This window comes from Lytechinus variegatus, chromosome 8, assembly GCF_018143015.1.
Source record: "Lytechinus variegatus isolate NC3 chromosome 8, Lvar_3.0, whole genome shotgun sequence".
NCBI classification, from domain to species: domain Eukaryota; kingdom Metazoa; phylum Echinodermata; class Echinoidea; order Temnopleuroida; family Toxopneustidae; genus Lytechinus; species Lytechinus variegatus.
The window spans coordinates 33,152,957-33,173,169 of NC_054747.1; the positions used below are offsets into that span (position 1 = coordinate 33,152,957).

Sequence of the window (20,213 nt, forward strand, 5' to 3'; positions counted from 1 at the left end):
AGAAAAGTTGAAATTCTCATTAAAAAATGATCTAAAATGGCCAAGAATTTTTTTTTCAAAAGGGGTTATAGGTCCACACAATTTTTTTTGGAAAAGAATATTTTTAAAAAATATGAAGACAGGTAGATTTCTTTTATAGCCATTTCAATGTTCTCATGTTAGGGCATCATGAAAATTTAGTTTCGCATAAGATTATTGCAATATTGCAATTTAGTTTCGCATAAAAATATTGCAATATGGAAGAGTGGACCTAACCCCTTTTGCAAACAAGCTATTCTGAAAAGCTCATTTGTCAAAAGGGGTTAGGTCCATTGTTCATAAATTTTTATTGTTTTCTTCTCAAAACCTCTTTATTTTTAGTCGTTCTAATGAAAACAGCGAAAATTTGAAATCCACATAAAAAAACGTGAATAAAAGTGGCAAAGAAAAATCACTTTTTAAATCAAAATAAATAGGAGTCATTTCAGTTTAGTTGCAAAAGTGGTTAGGTCCACAATGATAATTTTTTAAAGAATATATAGAAAGAAATTGAAGACAGGTATATTTCTTTTATACCAAATTTTATGTTCACATGATAGGGTAGTACATCATGACAATTTAGTTTCTCATAAGAGTAATGCAGTAAGTGAGAATAAAAAACATGGATTTTCTCGGAATGGTGAAAAGTGGACCTAACCCCTTTTGCAACTAAACTCTTCGAATACTCAGTCAAGTTACCCATGCGATTACCAAGAATTAGAGCAATTGCCTATTTATATAATGCTGACAAAACGAACGTTTGGTGACAAACCTTCAATATGCTGGCCGTGCTAACAAATCTCTCAACAGGTCCTCCTACATCATGTACATACTTGAAAAAATAAAAGCTTATTGCAAATATTGACCAGAATTATTTATGCTACGGCGTCTCATACTCACCGCAATCAAATGTTTCATTGCCGATATGTTTTCACCTTGTATCAATCATTCTTATACATGCGGAGTGATACATTTGAATTACACATGAAATTAAAATAGGGTTCTGTTAAATGAAGAATCACATTACATTACAAAACCAAAAAAATGGGTAACTGACAAGGCGCTGTCTTTAAAATTTAGCAAAATCTTTCGTTCATACCGCTCTTATGTTCGTTTCCATTAAAATGTCATGTAATGGAACCAAATATTGCAAAAGTCGTCTAATTAAGACGCTGGATCAATATGCATGTCTAATGTATCTCTATCACTAACGATCGCATCTAATCGACTCGTTATTTTATTTCCCACGGGCTTCTTGAGGAACAAAACCCAAGTATCTGGCCAACACCTGTAGTCACAAACACCCAAATCAATGAGTGCTTCCTGTGTTATTCTTCAATTTCATTTTGTTTCTCAAGTCTACCGTACATCATACAGCGCGTTGCTGTAATTGCTATGAATTTGTGCCAAACATAGCGCTGATTGGATTGTTTGCAAATTCAGTTTAATTTGAAGCGGATGCGTTTCCCTCTTAAGCAACTTGAGGACGAGCTTTCGACCAATAGTGCATCGAAGTACTCTTTACGGACTTGTCTGTATTTTGGGCATGTTGGCAGCTACAATTTAAATGTGTAGTTTGAATTGATTCGAGGGTTAGCTTCATTGAATGAAGGTGGTTTCTACTGTGATTAAGTCAATCTACTTCTCTAGCTGTTTTATAGCGGTTGAAATGTGTTTTCTGTTGCTGGAATTTTGAATTGGACATTTGGAACTAGGTACCCTTCTCAATGCAATCGCCATCAGGGACTCATATTGACAAGAGTATTGCTACTAAAGGTGACGATTTAGACAATTATTGCTTTTCTTTCTAAATAATGATAGACATAATGATGTCAACTATTCTTTTCAATTTGTAATCTTTATCATAAATGTATATATACATGTATATATATTTATGTACATGTATATATATTTTTTTCTTTTCGAAAAAGATGCCCTAGCTTTGTACGGACGAGAATTGACTGTTCCTCATTTGTTTTGGATGCTTACAAATGTTTTGACTGGGTAAGATGGATTAGTCCAAGTTTTCGGTCACAATCGGTCGTATTTGCAAGCACTGGCATTGCAGACTGCAATATTGAGCATATTTCTGCGATTTGCACGCTTGTGTTGTTGTGGTCACATATCATCCAAACGGATACCTGTTTGATTCTTCTCTGTGGTCTCTGTTGTACAACCTTCTTTCTTTGTTTATTCGTACGTTTCGCAAGTGTTAGGTGGTTTGCCTAATCAGGTCGTACTTACACTTTCGCACATAATATATATGGAATCATTTGTGGTGTGCACCTCTTGTCTTTTCGTCACCATTGCGACCACGTTAGCCTGAACGCAGCAATATTTCTGCGTGCTCCTAATTTCTTACTCAGATTGTGCTCGACACGTAGTTCCTATGAAATATCAGATTTTGTCCATTTTTTGCCAAGTAAGATGCGCATACTCTGAGTACGTCGGGTTGCTTCTACGACTTTGCAGAAGGAAAGTGCAATGCCTTAACATGTTCAGCTTAGAGAACAACGATGATCGGTCGAGCAGGTGATGGAGCTGGTGGAATATGAGGTCAACTAATGTTGGGTGTTAGTGTAATCCGTTCAGCACAATAGATGAATGTTATTCATCATTGTTCCTGTGCACCTGGCTGGTGGAAGAATGTTGTGAGGAGGATGTGAGCTATGTTGTCAGATCACGGTTTAATGATTTTAATAGGTCGTTGAACCATCGCCATCGTATCCAATGACGTCATATATCGATCAATCTCATTCATCGAAAATGAAAGCAATTTTTTTAGTCTGAGAATCTCAAAATAGGTTTTCACCTCTGGAATAATCCTATATGTATTTTGGCGAACCAGATTATTTCCTATTTTAAGATTCACCATGTGTTTTTTATAAACCTGATAGTCCTTTTTTGCCCTGGGGTAGATCAAGAGTGATGACCCTGTAGGTTATGAATACAATAACTTTGGTCAAATTATTTTATAAGGTCATACTCAACCCAGAAATCAAGAACCTTTGTGGATGTTAAATTCCCATTATTCTTGTTTTTTTTCAATTCATAATTCTATATTATTTTGGTAACGCAATACATCATCTTTTACAAATAGAAAGTTTGTTTACATCTTGTTCATTCCGGGATTCATTTATAATCTTCCTAAATGGGTTATGGCAATGCAAATCATGAAATATTATCAGATGTCCGCATAATTAAATACAGGCGCGTACTTATTTGGTAAACCGTTAAGATAGCAATTTTCGACCGGAATCGAACCCCCAATCAGTGGTCAAGTACCATTTGTCAAAATGAAAACAATATTATTTTGTCGCTGCCAGGTTTTAGAAAGCGCAACGAGAAAGGTGTCTACAGCACCTCTGTCCTTCGGTCTTCTAGTGTCTTGTGTTTCTTTTCAATAATGATGTTAAAAACAAACATTATGCAAATTCACCAGCACAGAATGTGAACAGAGGTGGGTTGTCAGTGTCAGATGCTCAAAATGAAATATGTAAAATTTGTGAACCAGCATCCATTATACCCCTTTAGCTTACCTCAATTTTAAACAAGGATTTCCCTTTATCATGCCCGTCGTCCCACACAGCAAAATCTGTGGTGTTAACCGGTTTACATAGAGGACCACACCAGTTATTTTACACCGGTGTTAAATTGGTGGTGCCAGTTTTACACATATAGGTGTTATTACAACATCTACGGTTGTTACATTTACACTCTTTGGTGTTATGTTCAATATCTGGGGTGTTATTTTAACATCTCAGGGTGTGGTCCTCTATTAACACCATTTGGTGCCAGTTTTAACACCACATTTTTTACAGTGCATATGTTCTCTATGCCAAGTACCCTAGCTCAGTTGACTTAATTCTTGCTAATATTATTCTTGCAGAATTCTGATGTTCTGGCGGTAAGAGAGACGGGACATCTATCCCAATGAGACGAAAGAGAAATGTCTCCACCGATAAGTCGGAGGTAAGATGTTGCTATGGAAACCATGCTAAATAATCGCTTGGAACTAAACCACACCTAAATTCTGCTGCATATAACACCTATATTTTTTAGTTTCCGTAGCTGCATGGTCATTAGTGAGATATCAACATAATCAGATAACACACCTCAATGATTATGACTGCCTTTAACCCCCCCCCCCCCCTCCCGTATGAGCTTTATTCCAATTTTGAGTATAATCCTCGGTTGTTGTATTTTGAAGCATATCTAGACGTCTAGATTAACCTAAACATGGTTTTGACCCTAAAGCTTCATGCCATATTTTTTGTTCGCATTTTACAATAAAGGGTGGGGGTGTTACAATTTTGACTGTTGCGATTTGATTTACATACGTGTGGAAAATGTGAATAAATAAAACTTGTTCTGTTAATCAATTGTTCTAAAGTTTCAAAACCATGTGAACTAAAATTGCTTACAAATAGTAATAAATATAAAATCAAGGATGGTTTGTTTGTGACTATATGTCTATGTAACGAGCAAATATTCAGATATACCACAGTGTAATTACTGTGGTGTTAAAACTGACACCAATCGGTGTTAATAGAGGACCACACCCCGAGGTGTTAAAATAACACCCTGGAGATTGCACATAACACCAATGAGTGTAAATGTACCAACCATAGATGTTGTAATAACACCTATAGGTGTAAAATTAACACCACCAATTTAACACCGGTGTAAAATAACTGGTGTGGTCCTCTATGTACACTGGTTAACACCACAGTTTTTGCTGTGCAAGGTCACACCAACAAAACGGGCTCGAGAAGGATCTGGTGGGTGTTTCATAAAGCTGTCTGTGGTGTAAGAGTGACTTCATAAGCGACGGGTGAACCTTTCTTACGCACTAAATAATGACCAATGAAAATATCACTTACTACAAGAAAGGATCCCGGTGTTAACTTACGAACAACTTTACGAATCGGCCCACATTATTTCGAATTGCATGTCATTTGTCGGTTTGGATTCAGTTTCGTAGATGTGACTATAGCGATTGTATTCTCTTCATGATCCTTTCACCAGGTGTTACGACTGACATCAGATGAGATCAACCACAAGAAGCTTCGCGTTCGTCAGCTTCACAAGTTTACTATCCTCCATTATTCACCCTTCAAAGCAGTTTGGGATTGGTTTATACTTCTCCTCGTCGTTTATACAGCCATCTTTACTCCGTATTCAGCAGCTTTTCTACTTAAAAATGATGAAAACAAGGTAAATATATTGTGTATTAATTGGCTGTGAGTTCGTTGGAGTATGACGCAAGAGTAAATGTGAGTGATACGCAGTTTTCCCCCATGCCTGCGTATGAAATTGGTATAATGTATAATGAAATAAAGCATTAATATCTCGCAACTTTATAACATGTCTGTAAATCATTTAGAAAAAAAAACACCAGTTTTATATTTGGCAGCTAAATCTTTTTTAGTACTTTGTTTTTTAATCATATTTTCGGCCACCAAAGTGAAAACGATCTTTAAAAAGTGTGATGTCTGGAATGTGGCACTGAGGAGAACAAATTTGATTCTCCAATTGTGTATCTTTGATACACGAACTGATAATCAAAATATGGACAAGCGCTAAGGTCGATTCAACCCTAAAATATATATTAACATAATAATAAAAACTGTTACATATTAGTATGCATGCTTATTATTGCCTTCATTTTTTATGTGGTTTACTATGTGAGGTCGTCAACCCCTTTTCAATGATTTAGGCATTAAATATATATATATATATTAATAACATAATAAATAAAGTAAATCGTTATCTACCTTCTGTGTGCAAGTGTAATGTGTTAGAAATGATCGAAGGGCGTAATTATCTTCCACCTTTTGTGTGCATACGTGTCTGCTGTGCGGGTGTGAAGGTGCGTGTGTGTTTTATACTTTTCGTTAAAATTTGATATGATGGAAATGGAATCGGGTTATTATCGGCCACACTTGGTAGAAAATATTCTGATAGAGGCACGATAGAGGGCGCAAATCCACTCATGGCTACAAGGCCTGAGAAGTGGCTACTCATTGGGGGAAAATCTGTGCAAATTTCTCTGTTGATTTTTAGGCTGAAATTGTAATGTTTTTTTTATTTTCCTGACATCATTATGTTTATATTCTAAGACACTGTTTCCTTCTTCTCCACTGCTATATCAGGCAAAACTTAACAAAGATGCTGATACCCGAGATGGTGACAGTCTCTCCACCAGCTACACCCAACCATTGGTCTTCATCGACATGGTGGTCGACGTCATGTTCATTGTCGATATCTTCATCAACTTCAGAACCACCTTCCTCGACGACTCCCTCGGCGAGGTCGTCTCGAACCCGGCCAAGATTGCCAAGCATTACTTGAAGGGATGGTTCGTGATCGATGTCCTCGCCGCCATCCCTTTTGATCTTCTTCTATTCTCTGTTGCAGCAGACGAGGTATGTCTTCCTAGGAGGTTTTCATGAGTCGTACTAAAGTTCCCTGTTGCTTGCGGTAAAAAGGCGTCACCTTATTGGTCAAATCATACTAAGAGAACGCTCACTACTGACTATTAATCAATAAGATTGCGCGCAGGCATTTAAGCATGACTCTATAACTAACACTTAAATCTGTGAACCACCCCCGTACTGGCTTTGACAGTTCACAAAGCGGTTTAATCCTACTAATGAAATAAATTGCGAGAATGATATTACATTCGCATAGCAATGATACTAAGAGTACTTTTTCTAGTGGTACACTTCAATGCAGGATCTTACGTATGGTTAAAATCATTATTGATTGAATATTAAACGAAAGAATCAGTAAATTAGATTAAAGCTATGAATGTAATCATGATAATCATTATAATACGCGATTTGTTTTTGTAAGGGTAGGTCCACTCATTTTCAAACCCGCCTTTTCTTTAATCATTACTGATGCTAAACGATAATCCAAATACCATTCTATATACGCACCTTCCACTATATGTTTGAATCGTTTTCCCTACCTTGCAGAAAACGACCTCAGCAATGAGCTTGTTAAAAACAGCCCGATTGTTGAGACTACTACGTGTTGCTCGTCGTTTAGACCAGTATTCTCAGTTTGCTCCAGCCGTTGTGTGCCTCCTTATGTGTGCCTTTACTCTTGTTTCTCATTGGATGGCGTGTATATGGTACGCCATCGGGGAGCAACAAAGACCAGAGATACAATATGGATGGCTAGACATGCTAGCGCAAGATTTATTTACTCCATACACGGTGAGTAAAACATATTGATATTCAATTTTAATTTATTTTCCCCACAGACGTTAGCTCCCCAACAGGTTAACAAAAAAACACATGCCTTTTTGGAAAAGAAAATCAGCATGACCAACGCAAACACAGTGTTTTCAGAAAACGGAACGCATTATAAGCATTGAAGTATAATAAAGAAATATGAATTTTGACGTATCATAATGTGTACTCATGAAAATTGAAAGTGTTAACGACACAGAGAAGTGTCTTATAATGTTTGCAAATAATTTTAATAATAATAGAGAGCTCTTTAAAAAGTCTATCAGATGACAATTTTCGAGTAGCCTAATAAATGCTGCATTCTTTTGCATGACAAGCTCATTTTTTCCATTTTATATTTCAGGGTAGCTTTTGAATACCATTTTGCAGTAAACATAACATGAAATCAATTTGGGTGATGAAATATGACATGGAAAAGGCAGCTTGCCGTGACTGCCAAAATAACGAGTATGTCAAACCACGAATCACTGTTGACAGCGGCTGTGTGAATGTCTGATTTACCTGCCTGTAATAACGTCAATCCTTATAACGCCTTAAGGGGAGTGATTCAGGCGTAAAGGAGTTATTAGATTCTAACACCTCCCAGGGTACTAGTTACCTGCCGTCCTGTGATTGGTCACTCGAACGACACGTGTTTTTTTAATCAACTTTTTCGCATTTATCAAGGGTTGAATTCACCGCTGCTTGTCCTGCCTACTTCGTTCAGCTTTCGGTTGACTTGCGATATAACAGTGACTACATTTTAATAGGCACAACAAAAATAAACATAAAATTCTAACATAACTTAAAAAAATGAAATGTATCTATATCTATTTTTCAATATTACACAAATGACGTTTAATTCAGGAAAAATGAAGAAATTTAAGCTCTGTCGAATGATGCATATTCCAAATAATTCTGCTAATATAATAATTACTTATACTGGTAAACAAATTATGCCCCCTATTTCGGAATTTTTCATATGTTTTTTCCCACCTTTGTCAATTCCATCTTCTCGCTTGTTATTATATGTTCATCTAGCTGCAGGTTTATTACCTCTCTTTACCCCCTCCCCCTCTCTCTTTTAAATCTTGTTTTCTCTCATCTTTCTCTTTCCTCTCTCTCTACCGTCTACCCTGTAACATCCGGGGCTCAGGGGCATTTAATTTGTAGCTTTCCAATGGGGTGTCTCGTGGGAGGGTAACATTTACACTTCGCAAGTCTATGAATTAAGATTAATCTCACCCCAGGGGAAGCATTACACCATTCCGATGCTTCCAAAGAGATATTGAATTAGTCTCGAATGTACTGCCACAAGCGTGACAAGCGAAATATTGGCAGGCAAAAAGATGGAGTGCGCCCTCTCTCTGAAAAAAGCAAGATGAAATGTACCAAACATATTTTAACAATCCAAGGCAAATGCAAAGACTACGTGGTGCATTTTTACCATGTTTTAATGATGTTAGGCCTATTGAATAAAAAGTGGGAGTTGCCATTTGGCTCTTTTGATGTTCTTAAATGAAGATTTTCTGTGAATTTTACATCAAATGTTTGATTTAATTTTCGTCTTATTGTTGGGGTTTTATTTTGTCTATTTTCTTTTCTTTTCTTTAATTGTGTATGTTGTTGTTGGGTAATGGTAACAAAAGGCAATCAAGCATCCCCCTTCCTATCTCACTGTGTCTTTTTCAAAATATATTTTTGACTCTTAATTTATCTCTTTCTCTGTCTCTCACTCTCTCTCCCTCTCTCTTTCAACCCCCTATCTCTCTCTCTTTCTCCTCATTTCCCACATTCTATCAAACAATCATTATGAAAGTGGTTTCTTTTTCTATTTATTCTTATGCCCTCTCTACAGAATGCATCTACAGGTGGTCCATCATTAAAAGATAAATACGTGTCATCACTATATTTTACATTAACAACTTTAACAACAGTGGGGTTTGGGAATATAGCGCCATCAACGGATGCAGAAAAACTGTTTGCCATCTGCATGATGCTTATAGGATGTGAGTATACTGGTAGTTCCTTTATATCTAGATACACTTCTTTTTTTTTTAAAGGACATGCATGCGTTCATTTAAGCTGACAAATGTATTGTGTTTATTTTGTACACGAGTCTTCTTTGCATTCGGAACCTTGCCAGATGTCATACATGTACATTGTAGCTGCGTGGCTTTTCATAACCAATTGTAATATTTTGATCATAGACAAAAGGGAACGCCACTGTGCAATGCAGCATATCGCATTTATATCGGGATTCCTGCTATAAAAATACATAGTTCAGACTTTTGACATGATGTCTTCATTCTACTTTTTCCATGGACTCTTCCTAACAGACAATTTGAACGACAGTCCATTTGTCCCTAGAAATAAAATCAAAGATTGATGTATCTTGTGTTGTTTCTGTTTGGTTGAGTGAGCTTAGAGGTAGGTACAGAGAAGAAGTTGAAATCATTTGAACTATATCAAGTAATTAATGGTTAACCATGAAGGAATACCGACAAGTCTTCATCCCAACCATGCAAAAACGTAAAACAAACTATTCCTTTATCCAAGTCGGAAATACGTTCAATCACAGCCTACCCAAATTCAAATTTGTTAACAATTATGAATAAATATTCTGTCTGAATATTACATGGGATTATTTTAATTCATAGACATCACAACCATAGGAAATGTGCTGATAACATAATACCATCACTGACTTTCTTTATTTTTTTTCTTTCAGCGCTCATGTTTGCTTGCATCTTCGGTAACATGACGGCGATCATCGAGCGTCTTTACGCCGGTATATCCCGGTACCAGCAGCAGCTAAACCTCGTTAAAGAGTTCGTCAAGTTTCACAATGTACCAAATCCTTTACAAAGTCGGTTGAAGGAATACTTCAAGCATGCCTGGGTCTATATGAATGGAAATGACTTCCATGAAGTCGCAGAAGTAAGTGGATTTATTCCGCACATTAATACTTTATGTTTGATATAATCCTGTCTGTGTCAGTAATGCGACCGTGTCCTGTGCTCTCTATCTGCATTGTATATACTGTTCCTTTATTGCTTTCTGTTCAATGAAGTAATACAAAACAACAATTGATTGCTAAAATTAGTTCGATATAGTCATACTATGTAGCCAAGGTAAATAGTGATGTCAGACTTTCAGACCAATCAATTGATTCGAGTGTATAGTTATACAATAAAATGCTAGCAAAATTATAAACAATATCCGCACTTATTGCCTAATTATTATTTATTATGCCTATTATCAATTTTGCACTGTTATGGAATATTACATTTACATACTTTCATCTCACATCAATCGGTTATCCTTGTCTGTATATAATACTTATTCATCAATTGTTCAGGGCATTTTCTAAACTAACACACGGATACTGCATAGGACATATACACGATAATAATGTGACAAAATATCTTTGCTATTCGTTTGTATCACCTTAATCTGTCTGCACACCTTTTCACGTTTTCATGGGTGTTCAGGATTTAGTAAAACATGGGGGGTTTCCTGCTTTTATTTCTGTTAATGATGTTTCCCTTCCCCCTAAAAAAGAACAATTTCATTAAACAAGGGGGAAGGGAGAAAGTGTGTAAACATATACGCATGTCCCCATTTCCTCAAATCAGAAATGAGATGGACATTGTTATTACAATCGACCTAAGTACATTCTGTGAATATTCATAGGCCTATGTCTTTTTTATCTTCATGCATCAGGTTATGGCCGACTTTCCTGATTTTCTTCAAGCTGATATATCACTTCATTTAAATCGTAATCTTCTCAAAGAATCTAATGCATTCCGGGGTGTCAATCATGGATGTTTACGAGCGTTATCGATGAAATTCAAGGTAAGACGATATTTAATCGGATCCATGACATTTGCTCCGGCGACAATTCGTCTGATGGAATATCTGCACGTTAAGCCAAGCACAAAATCTAACCACCAAACTAAATAAACACCATCCTTATATTTACACCATTCTTAACTCAAAACTCAATTGCAATCCTAACTCTGAATCCAGGCCCTGTAAGATATTGAGACCGGGGCAACTGTTGTATCACCATTACGGTTCATTAGGGTTAGAAAACACGATATAAAGAGCACATGGTTCATTGGTCGTGATTTTTATTTTTAAGTAGTGCATTTTTCCAATGGAAAATCTTGTTTTCATGCAATTGACGAGCTGATGACCTCATCTCCATGCTTACTATCATTATGTTACGTCTTATTTTTTGACACCATGTACATTGTGCCCCACTAAAACATTATGATGTATCCTCACATAATGACATGCATTGTATCACTGTAATGAGTGTAATCTATCTTCGCACCTGGTATTAAATGGAAGACCCCTAATTTAATCAGCACATGTGGGATAAAATAACATTTGAAGAAAGTCACTTGTTGGAAGGAAAATCATATGTCCAAGAATATTAAATATCGTTTTTTTATTTTACTTAATCGCAGAATATGAAAGCCGTTTCCATAATTTCTTTCAGCAAATATTTTTTGACAGATTTCCGACTGAAACTGTCATGACTATCGCATGGTTAACGAAAGACTGAATGCATGACTGATCGTCAACAAAATGAGAGTTGAGTAAGACCAAAAGTTAGCCTCCATAATACTCTATATTCCATCAACCTCTATATTGTAAAATAAGAAATAATAAAATATTGTTTAATTCATCTTTCTTCACTTTTCTTGACATTTTCTATAACTTAGACGACACACACTGCTCCAGGTGATATATTAATACACAAAGGCGACTCGCTAAATGTCATGTACTTTATATCGAGAGGATCCCTGGAAATTTTACAGGGAAATCTTGTTCTAGCAATTTTAGGTAAGTACAACTTTTCATCATTTTTTCTTAAATCAAATTTCCTTCGGAATTCGGATATAACTGACAAAAATAAATTATGAACACACTTATCATGCTTATCGAAACATCGTGTTTGGGTGGCCATTTTCAGGACCATCAAATGTCTACTTTTAAGTGGCACGGGAATGATATATATTATCTCCGTTACATGTTACCTATTCTTTCCATGGGATTCTGTTAATATGCATTTCAAGAGGATGGTATCCTCAAATAGACTTAACTGAATTGGTTTTGGAGGATAATCATGACAATTGTTTCCACGTTATCTTCTTTAATTCAAGATTTCAATATTGCCCCATTGATACACATATTATTTAGATGTAATGTGTGTGTGTGTATTTGAGTTTTGTCAGACGTGTATCAATCAGATATGATTATTTACGTCTGGGACCGACCTTTAACGTCACCATCCGAAAGACGTGACCAGGGCTCGAACCTCGACCCTCTGCATCAATTTGTAACTTCCCCACAGCTTGGATTACAGGCGCACGCCACAACGCCCAGTTGTCTTTTATTAGCTTATCTGTTTTGAAGATAGGGGAGAAAACTAGTTATCGCGATTGTTGAATTTAATTGTACGAATGTGCAAGATTGCAATATCAGCGCGCAAAGGGTTAATAAACACAAGAATAATTATTCATGAAATTATTCTTGGTTCTTCTCTACTGTTTCAAAATGCAGGAAAGAATGATGTTGTAGGTGAAAATTTCTGTACGTGCCAGGATGTGGGGAGGTCAAAGGGCACTGTAAGGGCGTTGACCTATTGTGACCTGGTGACCTTGGCAAGGGAAGATCTGATGGATGTCATTAGGTCATATCCAGACTTCAAAGATCACTTTGCTGAGAGGGTTGAAATCACCATGGATATGAGAGATGTAAGTTCACTGCAGTATGGGCATGCTATTAAAGGCCTTTAAAAGCCTTAGTTTTAACCACTACTACATGTGTATGTTCTATGAGGGCAAAGAAGAGCTAATTATGGATCCGGGTTTCGTTATCTTTCCATCTTCCTGTCTACTTGAAACTGACAACCGAATCTACCTGTCCCTTTCCGGCCCTAGTAAAGATGAAAAAAAAAATAATATCCAGAACATAGCTCGCATCGTGTAAATAGATACCTCCAATTAAAATAATTTATGAATGGGTTTATTGAATCAGATACAGATATTTGTTTAGCTGCCAAAGTTCATGACGGGCACGCGAGTTTCCTTAGACTTGTTTTTTTTTCTTGCGTGAAATATCCTAAAAACGGCTCCATATGTTATTTCACAATGAATACAGTTGGCACATTACAACCTTACAGAAATAAATGAAAAAATATATATTTCAAGACCTTAGTCGCCTATTTGTTTTATTTTTTATTCTATCAGTACGAAACTTCTGAAAGAAGGCCTTCAGCGGTTCCTGAGAAAGACGTCGAGGCTGACAAGACACCGCAAAAGAAAACTTCAAATTCTAGAAACAACCTGACAGTCAGCAATACTAGATTAACCATTACACCTATGCAAAGTGCAGAGAATCTCCAAACTATCTATCGTTCTACATCACCCAGTACTAGGAGACGATTCAGAAAGCGAAGCGAGAAATCAAGGTCACAATCACAAGGTAAGCACTTCAGAACGGGTCCGTTTTACAAAATCCTTAACCAGGGCCCTGGGATTGATTTTTCGTAATAGGGGTACTGATGTAGATTCGAAAAGCAAAAGAAAAAAAAGGGGCGATCACTTCAAAATGGATGCCAAGTTGGTACTAAAGAATATGAAAAGGTTTACGCTACCATGGCTACAAAATGGAGGTAAAAAAGGGTTTCATTATAAAATGAAGGTCATTTGGGTTACCATTTCTTTTACACATCTTCCAGAACATGGGATGCTGCCTTTGAAGAATAACACATGCAGCAACCCCAATTATTTTTTGGTGGTTTAGCCCCCCCCCCCTCGCTTCTAGTAGAACCATGACCTCAACTTTGGGAACTGTGAAACAAAGGTTAACAATTATTCGCCATATTTAAAAAAGATTTTTTTTTTATTTGTTCCTATTCATGCGCATAGAAGATACTGTTGAGACGCTATTTCATTTAGCGATTATAACCGTTAATGTGTGTGTGTGTTATTGGGGCCTGCTTTCATTGTAACTGCCGAGCGAACAGACCCTGTCAACTAATTGTGACCAGGAGGCAATTCATTAATACTGTTCCTCATCAAGTCGTCATTCATTCCAAATCAAGGAAAATTATCAGATATGAATATTTTCCTTGATTTTGATTGGATGAAAAGCTGTGTTACTATTTCATTGTTTCAAAATTTGTTATTATTAAAAGAAAAAAAATGGCACCAAACCCGGAAAGGGTTCCAAAAATAAGGAAATTCCAAAGATGTGTTATCCCTATTAGCTATTACACTGTAAACAACCATTCAAATCTTACACAAGGATATAGAAAATGCACTAAATCAGGATTATCGAATTTTCGAGTGAAGGGGTGTGAACGGAGACCATTGACCTAGAAACAAAGAGTGACAATTTCTTACCAGTTAAATATGTTAAATTTACGCTTGATTGTACATAATAAACAATGTAGTAAACAGTATTAACAATTCAACCCCACTATTATGCCCTAGCCCTATGGGGTTCAGATGGGAGTGTGAGGGAATCCTTTAGTCCAAACTGTATTTGAACTGTTGGTAACTAATATCCAAAGCATCAAAGAGGCGGGAATTCTGCGGCTTGGCCCAAAGGGATGTCTTAAGCTTTTTCAAATGATTTTCTCTGCCTTACATTAACAGATTCTTCCAAACGTACAACGGTCGACATAGAGATGAACAGATTAAACGCAGATGAAGATGAGGAGGAAGACGAAGGTGAAGATGCCCCGATGATCCCCAAGCACACCAGCAGCCCCCGCTCTCCAAAAAAACTTGATCCCATTCCACACAGTCCTCTAAGAGAAACTCAGCACATGGCGATATCAGAGCCACAGCTGACTGAGACAAGAAAGAGAGGGCGTATATCAACAGGGTTGGGAATAAGAGGAACGCCAGAGGGCGCCCCAACTAGTTCATCCACAGGACAAATTGCGCAACCAGCGATGCACATTGTGGATGCTAACAAAGTAGTGTGTGATAAAGCAGTGCATAAGAGGATAGATGAACTATACTTGCAGCTTGATAACATCGAAAAAAGTTTTGATGCAAAAAGGAATGAGATAATTGATGTGTTATTGAAAGAACAAAAGCAGAAAGAAATGGCGGTGATTGCACAGACAATGCAGCAGGATGCCCAGTCTTTACTTCATAATATCATGCCGTCCACCAATACCAATGAGCAAATTCCTAGTGTGTCGAACCGTGTCCCTGCCACTATGGCATCTGTTATAACAGGAAACAATGGTACTTCCAACAATTTACACGATGTCGATAGACTCTTAAGCCAGCAGTTTCCTGGTGATCAACCGGTGGATGTTCCAGTCCTGCTACCGGAATCAAATTCCCATTCAATGCCTCATCAACAATCCATGTATTCCTCTAACACTATGCCACGTGTAAAGAAGTGCGAACAACCAAGCACGCCGTTCGCAGAAACACAAACACTACAACGGCAATCGCGATCTCCGCGATCAGACAAGCGACCGACGACGCGTTCGCCTCGCCCAAGCTCCGCGTCTGGTCGCGTCTCTACAGCACATCGCTCTGTGTCTGGCCACAATCTTCAGTCTGCCTCGTCTACTCCTTCTGTGAGTGGCCGGCTATCGACAGACACCAATGAAGTTATATGGCTAGAACGAACAGATGATAAAAATAGAAAGGATGACTCCATCCTTTCGTCAACGTATTGCTAACAAACGGAAGTCAATCTTTATGCGTATGGTACTTGTTTCCTTATTTGTTTCTAATACTCGTATACGGTATTTGCCACAATGGTACGATACAACGTTATAACAGCTGGCGATCCATGGAGTATAAATCTGCAACAATAATCAATACGTACGTACATTAGTCACCACTGAATCATTTTGTCCACGCTGTTGAAGCGCGACTAGACATATTTAATCTCGCGCTTACAATGTGGGCAAGACATGCGCAACGCATTATCCTTCGTTTCCTTCGCGTGAACCGGAAGGAATACGAATGGAGGTTTTGGCTGGAGAGGACCAATCAGAATGGAATTTGAAAAACTCGCATCACGTGTTGAATACATCACGTGATCTTAAGCCGAGTTTGTGTCGTTAGTGAATATGAAGAATGCCTACGTCTATACTTTCCATGGGTGGGATTTCATGAATATTCTCATTTTCAACTAAAAAAAATTGATTTATATCGTGTATTTACTCCACGATTACATGTTTTACACCTGCGAAACCGATTTTAGACCGACCAAATCTATTTGCATTGACGTAACATTGGTCGGTTTTGATCCGGCTTCCATTGATCAAGACGGTTAATAACTATCGAATAGTTAATCATTTCATGGTAGTCGGATTTTATAACGGGTCCGGTTACAGTTGTACTAGGCTCTTGAACATACGATAATGAATACATTTAGATTTGTTGTGGTTATCATGTTTATGGTGAAAAGCCTTTTATATTCATTGTGTTGATAATTGTAATATTATAAAAAGGGCATCAGGACGCATATTGGAAAGGTAAATCATGAATGAAGATAATCTAATTGAACGATTCCCCCTCAAATCTAAAAAAAGTGTTTATGCCTTTCAAACGGAGTTAATAATAACCACAGCATAATCTACAAATTTGAATATACGAAGGGTAAAATAAGGAAAGACCGGAAAACATGTCATATTTTAACACATTCAGTTTCCACTTTATCCATGTCTTAAAAAAAAATAATTCCTAAACCAAATTAATGAAATATTTCGTCTTCCTATTTTAGTGTCAAGTAAGGCACATTGCAATGTTAAAGGTAAAGATAATTATCAAATGCAGAACTATTTTGCATAATTTATTATACCTTTTATTTCTCTAAATTTTTATTCCATTATTTTGTTATTTTGTTTTTTTTGCTTTTCAAAGATACTACATAACACAAACTCCTTCCCTTTTAAAACGATATGTATTTTATTTTGTCGCATCTTAACATATTCCATCTGCACAACACGCAATATAATTTGACGGATATATCCATTGTTCAATTATAGGAAAAAAATCTAACGATAAAATAATTTTGATAGATAGACAGAGAGGGAGGAGAAAGGGAGATACGGAGATGAGAGAGTTGGGGAAGGAGAAAGAGAGAGAGAGAAAAAAAAATAGAGAGAGAGAGGGAGGAAGAGAGAAGGAGATAGAGAGAGATGCATCCAAAGGGGCAAGTGTGAACAAGGAAAAAATATTGTAAGTAGCTGTGGTATTTCACGGCGTCGCATCAGAAAGAAAAAGATACTTCCAGATTTTTTATAAGTAAAAGAAAATTTATTATATGTTAGATTAATTAGCATTGAATGTCAAATCCCATTTTGTATTTTATATATTTTGTAAATATGTATGATATCAAAGAGTAATCTCTCAATAGATTTAGGAATTATATGTATATATGTATCTCCGGATCGAGAATCTGTTTGGGTGTATAATAATGAGCCGATTATCACATTTGTATTCGATGCAGGTTGGTGTGTTAACAATCGAATCTTTTTTACTGAAGTTTTCAATGAAGATTACATGCGTTTACGCTTTAAGCTTGCAGTCATTCATCGATAATTAATTAAAATAACTTTGTTTTCACACTTTACATTATTTCACAAGTCGTCTACCTACACTGCAGACCCATTTTCTTTTTTTCCCAATTGCATTCTTCTCTAATGAACAAACTATTTCATAATATGATAATGAGGTTTATGTTTCAAAGAATATATGCAGAGTGCAACGAGTTCCCTACTTTATTGTATTTCTTACATTAGATATGCAAATATAATGCTAAGTGTGTATAGGTTCCTTGTGTCCGATTACAAGAATTGCTTATGAGTTAACAAGGCATGTTCATGCTGGATATTGCATTTACTGGAGTGATCGCGCTATTATATTGACACTTTCATACTAGGCGGACATTTTTTTTTCTATATCATCTACCTGATATGATAAGCCGATAACGAATTGCACGGAGTCAAGTTATTTAAATTTTATTTAACAGGCCATGCAAGGTCACAATTCTTAGAAATGCGATTTCTTTTCCCTCTTTTGTTTTTTTTATTTTGTTTACTGAAATTTTGCAGATAATATAAACAGTAACGTCTGTTACATATTACAAAATGAATATTTCTCTGCTTTATGATAAGACAAACCTTATTGTGCAAACCAAAGTTTAATATGTAGACTGCGTTTGACATTACAGCAAATATTCGCAGCTGTTTATTTATATTTTTTTACATTATTGTTGACTTATCAATAGAACAAACGGCCAAGAACAAAACAACGAATTTTCCCAATGTCTTGTTGTTTTTTGTTTTCAATTTTGCATCATTCTGTAGACTTCTCGCTTCTCTCTTTCCTAACCTCAAACTAAAAATTACCTTTAGATTGAGAATTCAAATCATACTATGGCTGCGTTTGTTTACATGAAAATTATGTTCTGCCGAGCCTAATCTTATATTGAAACTATTCCCTTTTATAATTAGTACCGGGTTTGGGCGAATACATATCCATATATTTGCTGCAATGTGTGCATGATTGATTTATTTGTAAATGATAGAATAAATGTGAAAAATACTTTACCAAAGATATAATACTTCGAAAAAGTGGTTTGGTAAGACTTGTTGTTAGCATATTAAAGGTAATTTCCTATGGTTCGGAGGTTATTTTTTTTTCCTTCCACCGTCTTGTACTATGGAGCAATGATTTTTCTCCCTATAATTAACACATTTCCTTCATCTTGGTTGTTATTTTTACGTGATCTTGAAAATACAAACGTCATGATGAAATTTATGGTTCCATGCTTTTTTTAAATAAAAAAATGTGAACGGAAATGCTGATGGTGATATTAATGAGGAAAAGGTGATGATGAGGATGACAATGATAATAATCGTGATAACGATAACCAACATAGCCTTAATGACAAACGTAACTAAAATTTAAATTATTGACAATTTCTGACAAAAAATAATAAAGGAAATAGGATATAAATAAATTATTCAAACTGCAATATCCATTATTCATTTTGTTATAATCTGGGATGTGTTTCACAACAAGTAAAGCGTGACTTTAATTGATATTATTTCATAAACATTCATTATCAAATTGCAGCACAAGTCACTCTTAAACTCTCTGTGAAGCATGCCCCTAATTGCCCCGCAAAATTATAAGAAATTCCATCGGAAAATATCTGACATTACAAAGTTTCAAATTTTCTTTGTATTCAAGAAAAAATATATATGATTTAACGATTGTAAGATATTTGTTTTAAATGCATATTATGTATATAATTTGGTTGCATTTGTAAATTATGATTGTTCTATGAATTATCTAAAAATGTTGCTTAGATTTATTTTTGCTGAACCTGTATGTCTGATTAGCTGTTCATGATTTGATTTGATTTGATCTGCTGTGAGTTGTAGTTTCTATGATTTATTTTGAATTATTTTCTATTTTATGGAGGTATACGTCGACCCCGTTAGTTAAGGTTAAGAGAAGGGGAAGGTTAGGGACCATTGGAATATTGCAAAGAGAGTGAATTATTGATTGTCGTTATAAAAGTTGCCAAAGATGAAGACATAAATATGGATCGAAATTGACATAATTGAATGACATAATAAATAAACAGTATATATACAAATACATACTCTTCAAATTTTGAAGTATTCCATCGAATTTTAAAATACATACATCCAGACAAATCGGAGAAACAGCTAGGAAAAATTTCGATCTTTTCATCAATTATATTCTTTGATTACGCATGTTTATTGATTTTTTTCAGGCATTTCACAGTAATTTGGGGGGTGTTTTGCAAAAGAAAGAAGAAGATACTTTCCTATTTACCGCGTTTACACGCTGTCTCCGTCGCGGGTCGAACGGCCCGGGAGCCGGGCAGTGTGTACACACGTAATAATCGTGAAAG

General features: G+C 36.2%; 1 protein-coding gene across 1 annotated transcript; it reads left to right on the forward strand.

The window, feature by feature from the left end:
- Nucleotides 1–1,656: 1,656 nt before the first annotated feature.
- On the forward strand, nucleotides 1,657–20,198 carry LOC121420390 (potassium voltage-gated channel unc-103-like). The gene is made up of 12 exons (XM_041614998.1): nucleotides 1,657–1,794; nucleotides 3,908–3,990; nucleotides 5,047–5,235; nucleotides 6,174–6,446; nucleotides 7,002–7,244; nucleotides 9,118–9,268; nucleotides 9,991–10,199; nucleotides 10,986–11,117; nucleotides 11,996–12,116; nucleotides 12,837–13,030; nucleotides 13,526–13,760; nucleotides 14,939–20,198. The coding sequence occupies exons 2-12, from the start codon at nucleotides 3,952–3,954 to the stop codon at nucleotides 15,988–15,990; spliced, it is 2,838 nt and encodes a 945-aa protein (XP_041470932.1). The 5' UTR covers nucleotides 1,657–1,794; nucleotides 3,908–3,951; the 3' UTR covers nucleotides 15,991–20,198.
- The last annotated feature ends 15 nt before the right edge of the window (nucleotides 20,199–20,213 follow it).